The sequence below is a fragment of the Stigmatopora nigra genome, chromosome 4 (assembly GCF_051989575.1).
Source record: "Stigmatopora nigra isolate UIUO_SnigA chromosome 4, RoL_Snig_1.1, whole genome shotgun sequence".
In the NCBI taxonomy this organism is placed as follows: Eukaryota; Metazoa; Chordata; class Actinopteri; order Syngnathiformes; family Syngnathidae; genus Stigmatopora; species Stigmatopora nigra.
The window spans coordinates 13,051,087-13,066,457 of NC_135511.1; the positions used below are offsets into that span (position 1 = coordinate 13,051,087).

Here is a 15,371-nt window from a genome sequence, read left to right on the forward strand (position 1 = left end):
ACGTCATTTTCATCTGTTGGGCGATTACGTGTAGCTCACCAACTACGTTGGTTAGCTTGACAGGTGTAAGAGAAATTACTATGCGACAATCGCAACGACACTTTTTCTAGAGCGGCCAAGACAAACTCATCCGGTACGACAAAAACATCGGTAGCAAAATTCCGGGTTGTTATGGTAAGAGAAAGTCTACACTATTGAGTAAACAAGCTAGCAAATGCTAACCGAAACCGGTGGTAATGGTAACTTTCATTGTTATGACAAGCTTATGACTGCATTAGTGCCTGATCACCTCTATTTGGTAAAGATTTAAACAAAACTTCCTACTTACATATACCCACACACATGGAAAATATTCGATGGATAAGACTTAGCGAAAAGATTTTAGACAACCAGCAAATGCTGTCATTTGACATTTCTCATCAATTTGATTCAAATCTGTCACTGTAAAATACGCATGCTTAAACCCGATCATCAAATAAAGCTAAATTATGCCCTATATATGAATTAAGTCATTCCAAAAACATTTGCCTTGAAAAACTGATCTATCACGATTTATCATCTGATTTATTAACATCAGTCAGAAAGTAGTGGTAGTAGTGGTAGTAGTAGTAGTAGTAAATCAGTCGTATTTATCATCACACGTGATAAATTGCTGCATCAAGCCTTTTCGGTAAAAGTGTTGTCCCCAACAATTTTGTTCTTGTCAGATTTGGTATTTACAATAAACATTTTTTTCCTTTATTCCTCTAGATTCAGCAGAATGGCACAGTGGAGCTGTCCCTCATCTGAGGGAGACCACAGAAAAAGAGAACATATTTTTATTATGCGATAAAACAATGAATTGTAACCATTTTATGGTGTTCCATACTCCCTAAAATCTTCTGTGAAGGAGTTTGCTGCTCAAACAGACATGTTTGCTAAGCTGAAGAAAAAGATTGCAGAGGAGGCAGCCACGGCCCCCCGTAGCGGGGTCCGTTTACCTCGTACCTTCAGCAAAGAATCCATCACTTCAGTGGGGGCAGATTCTGGCGATGACTTTGTGAGTTCTCTTTAAGATTGTATTCTTTAATGATTTATATTTCTCTGAAACATATCCTTGAAGCCAGTGTGTTATTCCTGGTATTTTGTGGCTCTTCTATCAAAGAGACTTTTTAGAAATAAATAAGCATCAGAGCATGTAATTCACTATCACTTCTAAGATAATGTTAAAAACAATTGTCAAATAGTCACCTGTCAGACAGCTGGTTGGGTGTAACGTTGCTAACCAACCATGATGACTTTAAGGGCTGGACTCCTTGAATCAATGATAACTCTACACCAGGATATTGTGTTACCTGAGTTCTGACATGTGACATGAAAGAGTAATTCAAAGATTCAAAAAAAAAAGAAACCTTTTTTTATTTGTAACATTTTATTTTGTTTCACGTGTTAGCTTCTTCAAATGTTCCTTTGAAATTGTTCTGGGTATTTACTGCCATGTTCATCCTAATAATTCTCGGGGGCTGCTTTTCTTAGAGTTATCATTTTTATTGGCATTCCCTGCAGTGGAAACCATAGCTCAGCTACACCCACATAAATTATTTAGTTGTTCAAACAGTGATGGCAATTGAGGATGCAACATCTATTGTACTATGCATGCCTTCATATTCTTTAATATTAAAATTAATTTCTGAATATTGTAATAATGGAACACATGGGCAGCATACAAATTTGGAGTTGTTTAAATTCTAATATTCCCTCTCAAATTCAGGCATCTGATGGAAGCAGCTCCAGGGATGACCTGCCTGCCCAACTGCTCAGGAGGAATTATCAGATCCGCAAACTAGAGGCAAAGCTGTCAGGTGGGGCATTTGGTCTATCTTTGCATGAAAGGGCAGCACTGGAATGATATGCTTAAGCCTTTAAATACAGAATTTCCCAAAATATAATATTGCGATGACTAGCCCAGATGTGTGGTGTGTGCATTTCTTCTGGGGTTGCTCTGGTAATTATGCATGTTAGATTAATTTACAATTTTAATTGTCCGAAAGTGTGAACGTGAGTGTGACTCATTTGCCTTAATGTGCCATGTGGGGGATTTCTCACTCTAAATGAGCTGAGATTGGATTCACCCCATTGCAAATCTAATTTTGTGTAAGAATATTGATGAATGAATGTTTTATACCCATTCATCTTCTGTGCTGATTATCTTCACGTGGGTCGTGGGGGTGCTGGAGCCTATCCCAGGTAACGATGGGCATGAAATGGTGCAAACTGAACTGGTTGCCAGCCATTTAAAAGAAATACTATGCATGGGGTTTATTTTTCTGACCTACATTATGTTTTGTTTTGGTTTATGGTGGGTGACTTAGTATTTAGGTGAGAAAAACGTTGTAGTTTATAATGTCAACAATTAAGACAAGTGGTATTGGTGTGGTATTACAAATGTATATGAATGATATAATAACATGCTTGTCTTGTTTTCGGAAGGAGCGCCAAAAATAAATTAATTTAAGTCCAAATTTTCATCAATGATTACACCTGATTGTAATTGCATTCTTACATCACAATATTGATTAATAATTGAAGAATGTGGATACAGTCAGACAAAACACACATAAATATAATGTTGTAGAAGGATTGAAGCTTGACACATGGGTGCCGCAATTTTTATTCCAGTAGTATTGCAACATTTGTAGTTTTTTTTCCTCACTGATATCTCATTTCATCACCCTGCATCCCAACATCAATAGACTATGCTGAGCAGCTGCGAGTAATGCAGAAGACCAAGGAGAAGCTTGAAATTGCATTAGAAAACCATCAGGATTGTACGTACCTCTCGTCTTGCTCCGCTCCTACCAGTGAGCTACTTTTCTCTTATTAACCCCCAATCAACTGTATTAACCAACTCACCGCTTCATCCTTCCCCTAAAATAGTATATTTACATTGCATGTGTACTTCAGAACCTGTGAAAATTATTTTTGTTAAAGTGAAGAATTGAAAATCGCAGACCTTTTCACGTCACAATACTTTTCCAATATGCTTACTGTTTTCTTTTTCTTTTGGCTTTTGCTGCTTTCACTTCCTACTTTCTTTCAGTCTTCAGTACTTTGTGTGTGCTTATTTTTAGTCTTGCTTTTTGTTTCTATCTCATCTTTTTTTGTCCAGCTTCCATAAAAAAACTTCAAGAGCAGAATGAATTTCACCAGTCTAACAGAGCCAAAATGGAAGAAGGGATGACACAAGCACTGGATAAAAAGGACCAGGTAAATATTTGTCTGATTCATGCTTATACTTACATATATAGTGCTGTTTGGGAAAAAATCTTTCTTTTTTTGCATATTTAGTACTTGCATGTCACAGATCATCAAAAAAAAATTGTATAAAGACATTCAAAACCCTTTTTTTTGTCACTCTTGTTACGTACTTCTTTTTTAGTGATCTAATGCTTTACTGTTATCTATTATTTCCCCATAGGAGTGGATGAAGAGACTGGCTGTTGTGGAGAAAGTAAGCAGTGTGTCTTGTGATTACTGTCAATCTTTATTTGAACTATTTGATTGTTTTAACATTTTGCCACCAAACCATTATATCCATGGAGAGAAAACTCTATCTGCGTATGCTTGTTTAGGAGAAGGCTGCCTTAACAGCAAGACTGGATGAAATGATGGAGCAAAGCTTGACATTATTTCAGAAGAGGGATGATGTGGATGAATTTGAAGGTTTCCAGAAGCAGGAACTTGCTAAAGTCAAACACATGGTATGCATTTTGTATGAGTTCTATAAGCAAGGAGGGTTTGGCATTCAAAAGAAAATCCTGTTTGTTGAATTCATATTTATCATTTGCTACTGTCAGGCCACAGTGGCAGTTTTAAGAAATATTACATGAAGTGTCTGCTTTGTCTGCCAGTTGCTGAGAAAGGAAGAACAGCTTGGTCGCCTTCAGCTGGAATTCCAGCAGAAAGAGACTGATCTTAATTTATCGAAACAAAGACTCTCTGAAACAGAAGGAACACTTCAATCATTACAAAAGCAGCACGCAGAGAGTTCCAGATCCAACACGGAGCTGGAAATAGAACGGTAAAAAAAGGATGTAGTATTGCAGTTTATTGTTCATCCCTGTCTGATTAAATGTATTTAGAAAGCATCAATATTTTGAAACAAAACTTTATTTGCACAGAGAGGAACTACTGCTTATCAGAGAAGAGGCAGACAAGAAAATTGGTGACTTGGAGGGACAAAACCAAAAGCTACAAATTGTCATCCAGGAGGTCTCCACCGATCTAAAAAAGGTAGTTTTAAATGTGCTACCTTTTATATTTTAGCTTTTTGATTTGTTTGTTTTTCCATGAGAAGCTCACTACAACATGATGTATATCTCTTGCAGTCACAGACTATGGTGTCTTCTTCTGAAAGCCTCTTCCAGGATCTTCAGACTGAACATAATGCCCTAAAGTTGAAACAACAAAAGGTTGGAGAACAAACACATTTGCTTGTCAAATTACCCCATTTCATGTCTGAAAAATGATTATATTATTTTACTTTGAATGCAATAGAATCTAATGAAACATGTTGAATTTCATATTTAACAACATCTGATATTTTATTTTAAAATGTTTTCTTGAATTTATCAGGCTGCTGTTACAGAAGAGGACAGAGAACGCTTACTGGGGGACCTTCAAACAAAAGTCAACTCCTTAGAGAGGCAGTTGCAAGGAAACCTGAGCCAGGACGACCATCTACTTGAGCTTGTCAAGGAGGTACATTTACAAAGCCAACTTCATTTACCACAATGTATTTGTAAGATCTATCAATCTGTCTGAGGAAGTCCGTTGTTTATTTGTATTTGTGCTTATGCAGAGATCCAGACTTGAGGAAAGACTGGAAGAGGCAAGAGCAGAACAAATAGAACTCCGGACAAACCACACTGAAACAGTCAGCTCCTTGGAGGCACAGGTAATAATGGGTTCCGTGGCCCACAGTTCCAGGTGGTGTTAACAATTGTATCTTACCAATATTTTGTCAATTAGTATTCAAATTTGAAGCTCCATGGAATCAAATTATTGATATATACTTAGAACTTTGTCATTTAAGCTCATCTACGTGTTCGACAACGTATAGTTTGGCCTGTCTGCCCTCAGATATCCAAAATGACATCCAGCATTGCAGAGCTGCAGACACTTCTCCGACATAAAGATGAATCTTCAAAGTCCTACCGAGAAAGAACAGATACACAAGTGAGCGAAGATTACCATCTTTATTTATATTGACCTGCTGAATATGTGTTCTAAAATCCATCATCCTCACCTGTTATTGCACTTTGTGTTTCAGATAGCAAGCCTGGAGGAACAAGTCCATAAAAGTTGTGTTCGACTGAAGAATGCAGAGGAGCAGCTTGAAAAGAAGGAACAAGAAATGGAAAAACTGGTAAATTCCCATTCTAAACTATTGAGATCTTATTTTTGTAAATCCATGGAAATAATAATGAATTAACAATAAGCTGTACTGCTATTATAATTTCTAAAATCTTAGTGATGCAGACTTTTTAAGCATTCAGGTGGCTAAACCTGTTGGATGGAAACAAACACTAATATTGAATAGAATGTGAATGGATATTTAAAAGCTACCCTGTCTTCCAATTCCCTATCTTCGATTTACCTGAGCAACTATTTAGCGAGGGATCTTTTTGTTCTTCAGGAAGGAGAGTGGAGTGCAGAGAAGGCTCTTTTGGATCAGCAGTTGTCTTTGTCGACGCAGCAGTCTGTGGAGCAGATAAAAAGACTGGAGGACACTATTACTGCTTTACACACAGAAAAATGTACAATGCAAAACACAATGGTAGGCTCTTTATATTTCTCACCATCTGCATACTTTATTCATTTAAGGAATAATAAAAAATTAAATCTAAAAACAACATTTCTATTGAAAATGATTATATCCCACCCGTGAGCAATTTCAGAGTTTGTTTTCCTCATTTGTCACTGTGTATTGAATATGTGTCACAGTTTGGGCGGATTTTGGTTTGTGAGTAATAATTTTTTGACCAGCCATAATAATATCACATTGAGGTCAGTTGGATTAGATTATAAAACTGGGTTGTTATTGCGTCATCACTCTTAAATGGTGTGTGTGGTTGCCAGACGTAAACAGATGTTTTTGGAGCTGTTATCTCTTTAGGGCCATATGGGAAGCATCATGAGCAAGAAGCTAATTAGTCTTAATCTTTTTTTTTTTAAATCCAGGTTGACTTAGAAAAGCAAAAAGAAGAGACAAATGCATCACTGAGACAGCAAATGGAAGAGTTGCAACAATGCAAGGTCAGACCTGACAATGGTTGGAACACACATTGTCTTCTGGTCATTATTTTATTTGGAATTAAACATCTGCACTGTTTCAGTTGGAATTGGATGGCCAGCAGACAATAAGCACTGAAATTGCCAAAGCTCTGGAAGAAAGTAGGAGACAGAGGGAGGAACTACAAAAACAGGTCTGTTGGAAAGCAAACTTGCAAAGTGGATTCCGCTGATTAAATTGATTCGGCCATCTGTGTATTTGTGATATGAAATGAGGAGCATTATTTTATGCTTGTATACAGGTTGAACTATTGACCACAGCACAAGAGAGATCACATCAGGAATTCTCTACGGTCAGTGAGAAGCTGATAATGAGGGAAAAAGACATCCAAAGTCTTCATGATGGTAAATTTGTGCACTTTGAATCCATTAAAGACGGTAACATTTAAAATCTATTAACTTTTATTATATTTCTATATCAAACAAAAAGCCAACTGCTTCTACGAGGCATTTTGTTAAAAAGAAATCAATTTTCTGAAAACTTCTCACAGAAGTGCAAAGTCGCCAAGCTTTGCTGGACCAGTTACGTCAAGAATTAGAGCAGCTGCATGTGCAAAAGGAGGAGAGTGAGCTGGACAAAGACTCCCAGCTAGCTCACTTAAGAGAAGAGCTACTCGACCAGACCCAACAACAAGACACTTGTCAGGCTCGGGTTAGTACCTACTTATTAGGTTCATGAAATGTGGTTCACATTTTTGCTCATCTAAAAATTGTCTGAGCACACACGTACTAGAGTACTTACTATTCCACTGTCTGTGCCCTTGTGTCTATGCTGGTGCGCACCCAGATCTCCTATTTAGAAGTGGAGGTAGAGACCCTGTCTGAGCAGCTTCACAGCCCTCCCGTGTGCAAGGAAGACCACAATGGCAGCGTGAATGTGGATGATCTCGATCACATTCAGAAGGTTAACAAAGACCTCGAGCAGCAGCTCAGTGACAAGAACAGGGTGTGTTTTTTTTTTTTTTAATTCTTATTGCGTCACATCAACTCTCACATTTTAAAAGGGAGCACATGCTGGTCTGTATTTGTATCTACAGAATGCATCCTTGCAATTAAGCTTGATTACCATCTTTAAAAAAACATAAATGACTTTTAAACTGTTAATATGTTTTAATTAAAACAGGTATAGTGAAAATATGTTAAGAGTTTGTTTTTGACTTTCAGACTATCAAACAATTGCAGCAACGGATGGCAGAATTAAAAAGGACATTGCAGAAAGAACTGGTACGACAACAATTGTTTTAAACATTTGTACATAGCATCACTTTTCCCTCTCCATATAAAATGGCAAAACATGCCATCTGTTAATATTTTAATACCAGTTTATTCTGACAACCACTTTACAGTTTTCTGTTTCGTTCCTTTATAGAAGTTGAGGCCTGAGCCAGAAGAAGAAACAAAGGAAAAGTTAACAGAAGGTTCAGTGATGAAAGCAGAAAGCGTATGTGCAGAACCACCAGCACCAGTGTCTAGTCCAAGCCTTTCTACTAGACGCACCAGAGTGACCAATACCTCAAACCTTAATGACACAAGAGAAATCAACTTTGAATACTTGAAACATGTTGTTCTTAAATTCATGTCATCCGGAGACGCAGAGGTAAGTCACAAGTAGGTAGTATTCCAAAAAAAAGGTTTTGCTAGATATTAACTGAAATAATGCTTCAGAAGTTCTGTTTATTTTTTGTTTTTAGGCATATCAGCTAATACGAGCTGTGTCAGTGTTGCTGGGCTTTACTCGTGAGGAGGAGGACATGCTAAAAGAAACTCTTCAGTATAAAGTCAGTATTTCTTCCTTTCTTACCTTTCAAAACAGGTTTTTTTTCAGTCTAGTAAAGATTTTTCATTCCAGATGCTATTTCCTCTGTGTATTCTGGTTCTTTTTATTTAAATCTCAATTTTTTTGTGCATTTTGTGTTGCAGATGTCCTGGTTTGGATCAAAACCTTCTCCAAAGGGAATTATCCGGCCCTCAGTTTCTGGCTCTTCTACCCACCGGAGGTGATAGACCACAAGGAAGATAATGATCAAGAGACAGAAATATGATGCCCAGCCTCATAAGGAAATCATCTTTTTGTGTGTATCTCCAAACATTTACTTGGAGGCTCACTCTAAAAATTTAAGCAGCATCCTGCTGATATCCTACAATATCTGTGGCTCTTAAGGACAAGGACAAGGACTGTTGTTTTAATATGTTTTCAGGGGAAGGGCTGCATGGATTTTTTTTGTAATCAATTGTTGATTTTAAAAATGACACTACGGAGTTTAAAGCCAGTGGCATTGTAAAGATACATTTACACTTGATTTAAGTTGTGTATTTTTTATGCTGCAAAACATGGATTCTGTACTTGATTTGCATTGAGAGAAACAGCCATTTTTTTCCTCAGATAAAGTTGGCAGCCTCAGTCTCCAGATGAATCTTTTTTAAGCTCTTTGCAATAGACATATTTCTTTCAATTCTCCAACAAACTATTTAAATTTAATATATGTAGTTTTGGTTGACCAATCCTGAAGCTTTTCCGACAATGTTTGCCCTCGGTGGCTCACATGATATGAATAAGAGCATACACCCCCATAAAGAAAAAAAAACATTATTGTCACATTAAAATTATTTTCTTTCAACAGAGGCTTCAATTCTGTTCTTGATTAATTAGTATTTATATACCTCTAATTACAACTCCTATGAGTATTTTTTTAAATGTGTGTTTGTTATTCAGTTTGAAATGCATTGTATAAATCTAGTAATACCCAGGACTGTCGACCTAAGCTGTGGCGCTGTTGTTTGTACGATTGGAGGAACAAACATGACGAAGAAGAAATTCACCGGACGCTGCTTTCCGTGAACACGCGGTACGTCCGGCCTTTCCAACAGGCTCACAAGAGGAAACATGGTGGGTCTTCCTCGGGTCTTGACTAATTTCTATATTTTAGCGATCGTCACAGTTTGACACCATAACAGTTGGTAAATATAAGCGCGTAAGCGTTTTGACTCTCTATTTTGCTTGGCTAAGAGGAGTAAGCAACACCCGATGGTGCATATCGGCGCAGTTTCAAGTGGCGCTAGCACTCACGAGCGTAGCCCAGCTAAATTGCTAGGTGCTAATGTAATGACGACAATGTTAACGTTGACACAATTTTCGTCGCGCGATGGACAAACGAAATATGGCCCTCAAGAAGTTGATAAGCGTAGTTTGAATACCAAAGACCGCGATCTGTTGTAGAACATGTGCCAATTGTTGACTGAATTGCAAAGAAGGGACCAAGAATCCGTAGGCTTCAGTTGCCTCGTCCAAAATATTTGAGTCAAATATTTGTGCAACGTCTACAACTGCGCATCAAAACATGCTTTCTAAAGTACTTTGCCCATCCCTTTTACTATTCGTATTATGATGTATTGTATGTCAAGGTAGTGGTCTGTATGGGCCTTCAACGATGGTGTTATCATAACCATATTTAATTACCTGTAAATTGATTTCTTCTGCAGGCCAAGATTAAGGCAAGAGATCTTCGGGGTAAGAAAAAGGAGGAGCTGCTCAAGCAGCTTGATGACCTGAAAAATGAGCTGTCACAGCTCCGTGTGGCCAAAGTAACTGGTGGAGCTGCGTCTAAGCTGTCCAAGATGTAAGTACTGGATGAAATCATCAGGGATGGTGTGTAATATGCATTACATGACTACATATCTTGTCTATTTTGAATGGATTTAACTGGTGTATTTGATACTTGCCAATACATTTCCGAAACAAAACTTTGCATTGTTATGAGTTTGCATCACTTTGTCTTGCAGCCGCGTTGTCCGCAAATCTATCGCCAGAGTTCTGACAGTCATCAACCAGACTCAGAAAGAGAATCTGAGGAAATTCTACAAGGTAAGAGCATTTGCTGATGATTATAGATGTGTAATTTATTCATCAAAATAATGATTTATTTGTTCGACCCTAACCATATTCATACAACTCATTCCACCTTAATATTCCGTTCTTGACGTTTTTGTTTTTTGCTTATAGGGCAAGAAATACAAGCCCTTGGATCTGAGACCCAAGAAGACCAGAGCCATGCGTCGCCGCCTCACCAAACATGAAGAGAGTCTGCGCACAAGGAAACAGCAGAGGAAAGATCTCCACTACTCGATGCGCAAATTTGCTGTCAAAGCCTAGTGTTTTCTATCTCCTCAATAAAACATGTTAAAGATGGACCCCTTGTCATCTGTTTACTGTTAAAATGTAGGAAAAAAACACCTGGCTACTTTGCATTGTGAAGTAATTGCCTAAGTGTTAAATAATTTGGATCAGAAAAGTTGTCATTTAAATTAAACGGCTTCCAGCTAAACGATTAATAGGTAGATGCTGCTGTTGTTGTGAGAAAAATGGAACCAAGGAATGTCTGGAATGAAAGCCACCGTTATTCTAATTGCTTTCCTAGTAACAACGTGCTGTCATCTGAATGTCACTTAAGCAACAACGTTTATCTTTTCACTGTCCAGCTCTGGTGCATACGACCAACATGAACTTTCTGGTTAGTCTGGCTCTCTTTTTCAGCATTTCAACCTCATTTGTGATGCCTAACCTGGTCTCCTCAACCAAGAATGGCTGCATCCGAGTCAACAACTGCAAGTGTATCATGAAGGATGGTACGGGGGTGATAAATCTGCAAGCTATGGGGGACGACGATGGCTTCCTGGGACGGATGAAACCCCTCCATGCAGATGATGGGGCAATCGATGGCGAATACTTGCTGACCTTCAGTCCATGCCAGCCTTTCTCCCAGCCCGAAGACCTGACCGGTAGTGACTGTACCAATGTTGCTGCGTGCCTCATTGTCAGGTATGTCAATACAAGACATTTAAGAGAACTACCAACAAAAAAAAAAAATACATGAGAGATCTCTGTGATGCCTTCAATGTTTTTCTTTCAGTTCTTTGAGATTTTTTTTTTAAGTGTAAACCTAACTATGATTGTGCAGTTTAGTTCCTGGACAAGTAATACATGTAGTAATCGTTTCATTTTTCCTCAAGGTCTGGCCTAAGTGACCACTAGGGGGCCTATTGTACACATATTAGCATATGCTTGAACTGTAAGCCTAGGGTTTGTTTGTAAAACCATACAGAAATCAAACATATAGCCAAGATTATAACCTATATAAGAATTATGTTAAAAACAGTCCAAAATAACATTTTAAATAAGACAATGTTTTCCTAGGACTGTACTCATCAGCTTTCTTATTGTAAATCCTGGAATAATTTCTCATGATTTCTTAACTTGTTCAAAGGTGTTGTTTTTTATGGACTTGTATTTTCAATCAATATCACAAATGAAGCATATCATATAGCATTAAATATGTAACAGTATCTTTTCCATTAACAGGTATCAAAGATTCAACAGATATATTCACCGCTATATCAGCTTTGGTGGACATAATGGTAATGTATTTCATTACAATGACACCCTGAGGACACTTTCTGTTTCCTACTTTGGTGAGTTTTAATTGCCTGCTTCATTTGAATGCCATTCACTTAATTGACACTACCTGTTCCAGGGCCCAACGATCTGCCGCTGACAATTGTGCATTATCACTGCAATCTAAATGTGTCTTCATCCTTTATTCGGGACCAGAAGTTGAAAGTAGAGGAGCCTCTACAGATCTGGGTGGAGAGCCCATGTGCATGTCCAAATGCCTGCGCTATTGGAGATCTGGGTCTTGGCTCGCTCTTCCTTATTTTCCTGTCTGTCAGCGCTGCTGCTTACTTCACACTTGGTAAATGTTTGCTGTTTAATGTACAATGCAGAGAAACCTTTTTCTTGCACTTATCTCAGTGTCTGGTATGTTTGCCAAAATTGACCTCGATCTTGTTTCATATCCTGAAAAAATCTCAATAGAATGTCACTTTTACTTATGCACTGTATTCTGCATACAGGGTCATGCGCTCTGAGACCATTTCGGAGCAGCAATGGTGTTCAAATCTCTCCAGAACACAGTGTATGGTGTATGATCTGCTACCTCTTCACTGAGAAAAGACCAGCGAGAAGACCATATACGGAGGTGACATGTTCTGAAGCAACGTTGAAAGATTCAATGGTGACTTAGGTGTAAGTATTTAAGGAGCATACATTATTTGGGGGTATTTTGTGTACATGTATTAATTGTGTTTCAACATTTTAAAGAGTTCCTCAAAACGTTAAAAAAAAGAAGACATTAGTCCATTTTCAGCTTTCTTCCTCGCTGTGTGAAAAGGGCAAATAGAGATGGAGCTCTGAATGAACTTCTGTAGTACTTGCTTGTTGTTTCTGATGTGAGTGCCCTGCAATGTGGACATTGGGAGCTTCTGAGGGATAAACATGGGCATCATTTGATCAGTTAAAGCACATTGTTGCAATAGGAAACAAACTATTGCTGGTATTGTTTCAATCCTGATTTTACAACCCAAGTATGTGTGTAAAAACCAGTTTGAAGTTCTACCATTGACTTTGCTGATTCTTTCACCTGCACTTTTGCTGGTTGACTCATTTCCTACTGTCCTCACGCCATCTACCTTCTCAAACCGTGTCACTGGTTCTTTCCCTCTTCTCAGGGTTCCATTGGCACAGGTTAGCTGTCTCGTTTTCCCATTTCTTACTCGTCTGGCGTGTGCTGGCAGCCCCCCATTGTTATCCCTTTGCTGAAGGGGGCAGCATAAGCCCTGAACTAAAACAGGAATAATAAGGAATTTTCTGATCAGATGAAAGAAAGATGGCACTTAGAATAATACAATTTGCACCAGGGCCCCCAAGGACTACTAAAATGTACTGCACAAAAAGTCAAGAATTGGCCATTCGAAATGAGTAGAAAATCTCCCTATTTAGTAAAAAGTGAAACTTAAGTGTGTCATTTTAGGTGTGTAAGGTTATTTTATGTTTTCCTATTAAAGTGTCTACCAGCTTAATTGTTTTTTATAGAGTCCTTATAGAGTGTTTACTTATTTATAGTGCATTTATGACCGCAAAACCAAATATTTTTACAGTGTGCACAAGTGGGTGGGGGTCCAGGAATTTCTTGCTTGGAGTCTCGAGAGACTCGAGCAATGCAACGCCATGGATCTGTGCTACATCATACTGTTGCTAATACTATTTTGACCCTCACGCGTATCTAATTGAGGTTGAAATCGCTCATCTTCCATTTGATGCACATGCTTCTCAAATAACAGTGGCAGCTGACAAGACAGCTGGCAAAATTCCTGCAAAACAATTGCGCAGGTCTGATTGTTCTCTGTACACTGAATCTTGACTCAGTCAATTAAACAAATGTAGACAAAAAGACATTTCTGGAAAGGACGTATACTCTAAGAAAAATTTGCCTTCACCTTGCAAGCCCACAAGCTCCACGCATGTGGTGGATAGTCCAATGTTTTTCTGATGGGACCCCGGACGGAATGAGGAGGATGCGGTCATATGGAATTCCCTGGGCTGACAACTCCCTTTCTGTTTAGTCCAGACATCCATGCGTTCATTGGAACCAAGGGTCCTCCCTTGACCCTTTCTTCAACACGCTCCTAGAAATTAGGCAGGAAAGAAGTAATAATGCAGGCAGGCTGTGTTTAGAACATTATTTTGTGCTGTTTCAATTGCACATTGGGAAAGTTTATAAACACATGGTCATTTCTATTTATGAAACAGTACATTTGGAAAAATGGAGAGGAGATGTCCGTCTCTTGTTTGTATCTTTAAAGTGAAACCAGGATTCAAGATGTTAAGTAATACAGTATGTCAACCACATGGTCTAATCTGACTGTTCCATAACATCCAAAGGAAATCTAGTCTTTTATTTTAAATGTATAATCCTTTTTTTCATCAAACGCCATTGCACCAAACCCTTTAAAATACAAAAGGACATTTTTTTACAAAGCCATATGTAAGATGTTTCTGTTCAAATCACATTTGATTAAAAAAACAAAAGTCCCTAAACAATATGAAGAAATAGGTTAACTGGCTTCATATGACTGTGGACTGTATCTAAAGAGGTTAAGAAATAGATTCATTTTCAAGTTAGTTTTACACTAGAAAGTCACTCTTACCTACTCCCATTGATGATCAATGCTCCCAATATTCTCATGTAAAAAGTTCATTTCTGCTCTTATATGTGATGTTTTTCTGGATATAGATCCACCCAAATTGAATTGAACCTGCAGGACTGTTAGTGTAGATCCACTTGCCTGTTGCTAAGTGACCAAGAGCTCACACTTTTGTTTGTGGTTGGTATGACTTTAGTTGGGGGAAGGGTACATGAGTGTGAGTGACACAATATGATCAGGCTTCTTGTTGCTCTCTTGTTAGTGTAAACCAGCTGATCGAGAAAGTAAGCACGGCTCACTTAAGCTCTGCTCTTGTTTTCTCATTTCGATTATCTGGTGGAAACATGAGCATATGACAGCTGCAACTTCACTGAAATTGCTACCTCTCAAGAGAGGGACGTTGCCTGTAACGAGTCGGGATGACATGCTGTGAGGTCTATGAGCATGAGAAAAATTCCTGGTACCATTCTAATAAAAAAACAACAAAAAAAAAACACCACAAAATTCAATTTTAACACCCAAACTAAAGCCTGTATATACTACATTACATATTAGTCGTTTAATTAACTGTATTAACCCATCAAAGTTACTTCTTTATTTGAAAGTGCCCTTTGAGTCCCCAAAATATGGTAACTGCAGTAGTATGACAATACTATCCATAAAAAAAAACGTTCACTGATACCAAAATGACCGTGGATGTATGAGGATATATCTTCATGTCCATGTGTTCTACATTGTACTGAGGACGGGAGATAGCTGGCTCATGAAGCCACATTTCATCTGTTCTGTGTTATAGTTGAAATTAGAACATCTAGATGAGAAATTGCAGCAATAAGATTCGATCAATTTGGAATAATCCTAAATGGATTTACTGTACCTACTCGGTGATGTCACTCCATAGTAACATTTAAACCTAAAAGGAAGACAGGTGCACAGAGGTATCCATTTTACATTGCAGCACGTTAAAATATTTTTCTATATCTTAATCTGACCGTAGCTGA

The 15,371-nt window shown here is 38.1% G+C and overlaps 2 protein-coding genes across 3 annotated transcripts; both read left to right on the forward strand.

Annotated features, from left to right (window-relative positions):
- The first annotated feature begins 1 nt into the window (after position 1).
- Positions 2-8,951, forward strand: LOC144196022 (golgin subfamily A member 1-like). Of its 2 annotated transcripts, none has more exons than XM_077715991.1 (24): positions 2-174; positions 751-1,039; positions 1,751-1,841; positions 2,733-2,840; positions 3,149-3,246; positions 3,458-3,490; positions 3,612-3,740; positions 3,891-4,060; positions 4,161-4,272; positions 4,368-4,451; positions 4,615-4,740; positions 4,841-4,936; positions 5,122-5,217; positions 5,312-5,407; positions 5,678-5,818; positions 6,223-6,297; positions 6,378-6,467; positions 6,576-6,678; positions 6,825-6,985; positions 7,121-7,279; positions 7,498-7,557; positions 7,703-7,930; positions 8,025-8,111; positions 8,254-8,951. In XM_077715991.1, exons 2-24 carry the CDS (start codon positions 911-913, stop codon positions 8,332-8,334), a joined length of 2,553 nt encoding a protein of 850 aa, XP_077572117.1. In that variant the 5' UTR covers positions 2-174; positions 751-910; the 3' UTR covers positions 8,335-8,951. The 2 variants fall into 2 exon arrangements, with proteins under 2 accessions (XP_077572117.1, XP_077572118.1); XM_077715992.1 differs by having other exon boundaries at positions 2,733-2,807.
- Positions 8,952-9,100: 149 nt separating this feature from the next.
- LOC144195456 (large ribosomal subunit protein uL29) lies at positions 9,101-10,521 on the forward strand. The gene is made up of 4 exons (XM_077715111.1): positions 9,101-9,220; positions 9,814-9,950; positions 10,114-10,195; positions 10,334-10,521. Exons 1-4 carry the CDS (start codon positions 9,218-9,220, stop codon positions 10,481-10,483), a joined length of 372 nt encoding a protein of 123 aa, XP_077571237.1. The 5' UTR covers positions 9,101-9,217; the 3' UTR covers positions 10,484-10,521.
- The last annotated feature ends 4,850 nt before the right edge of the window (positions 10,522-15,371 follow it).

What these genes read in the sequence shown, in the direction of transcription:
- LOC144196022 (XM_077715991.1), top strand. Translation starts at nt 911, where the DNA reads ATGTTTGCTAAGCTGAAGAAAAAGATTGCAGAGGAGGCAGCCACGGCC. An exon ending in TTGCTAAAGTCAAACACATG is followed by an intron (nt 3,741 to 3,890) that starts GTATGCATTTTG and finishes TTTGTCTGCCAG; the next exon opens with TTGCTGAGAAAGGAAGAACA. An exon ending in TCAGCTCCTTGGAGGCACAG is followed by an intron (nt 4,937 to 5,121) that starts GTAATAATGGGT and finishes GTCTGCCCTCAG; the next exon opens with ATATCCAAAATGACATCCAG.
- LOC144195456 (XM_077715111.1), top strand. An exon ending in GCGTCTAAGCTGTCCAAGAT is followed by an intron (nt 9,951 to 10,113) that starts GTAAGTACTGGA and finishes TTTGTCTTGCAG; the next exon opens with CCGCGTTGTCCGCAAATCTA. An exon ending in ATCTGAGGAAATTCTACAAG is followed by an intron (nt 10,196 to 10,333) that starts GTAAGAGCATTT and finishes TTTTGCTTATAG; the next exon opens with GGCAAGAAATACAAGCCCTT.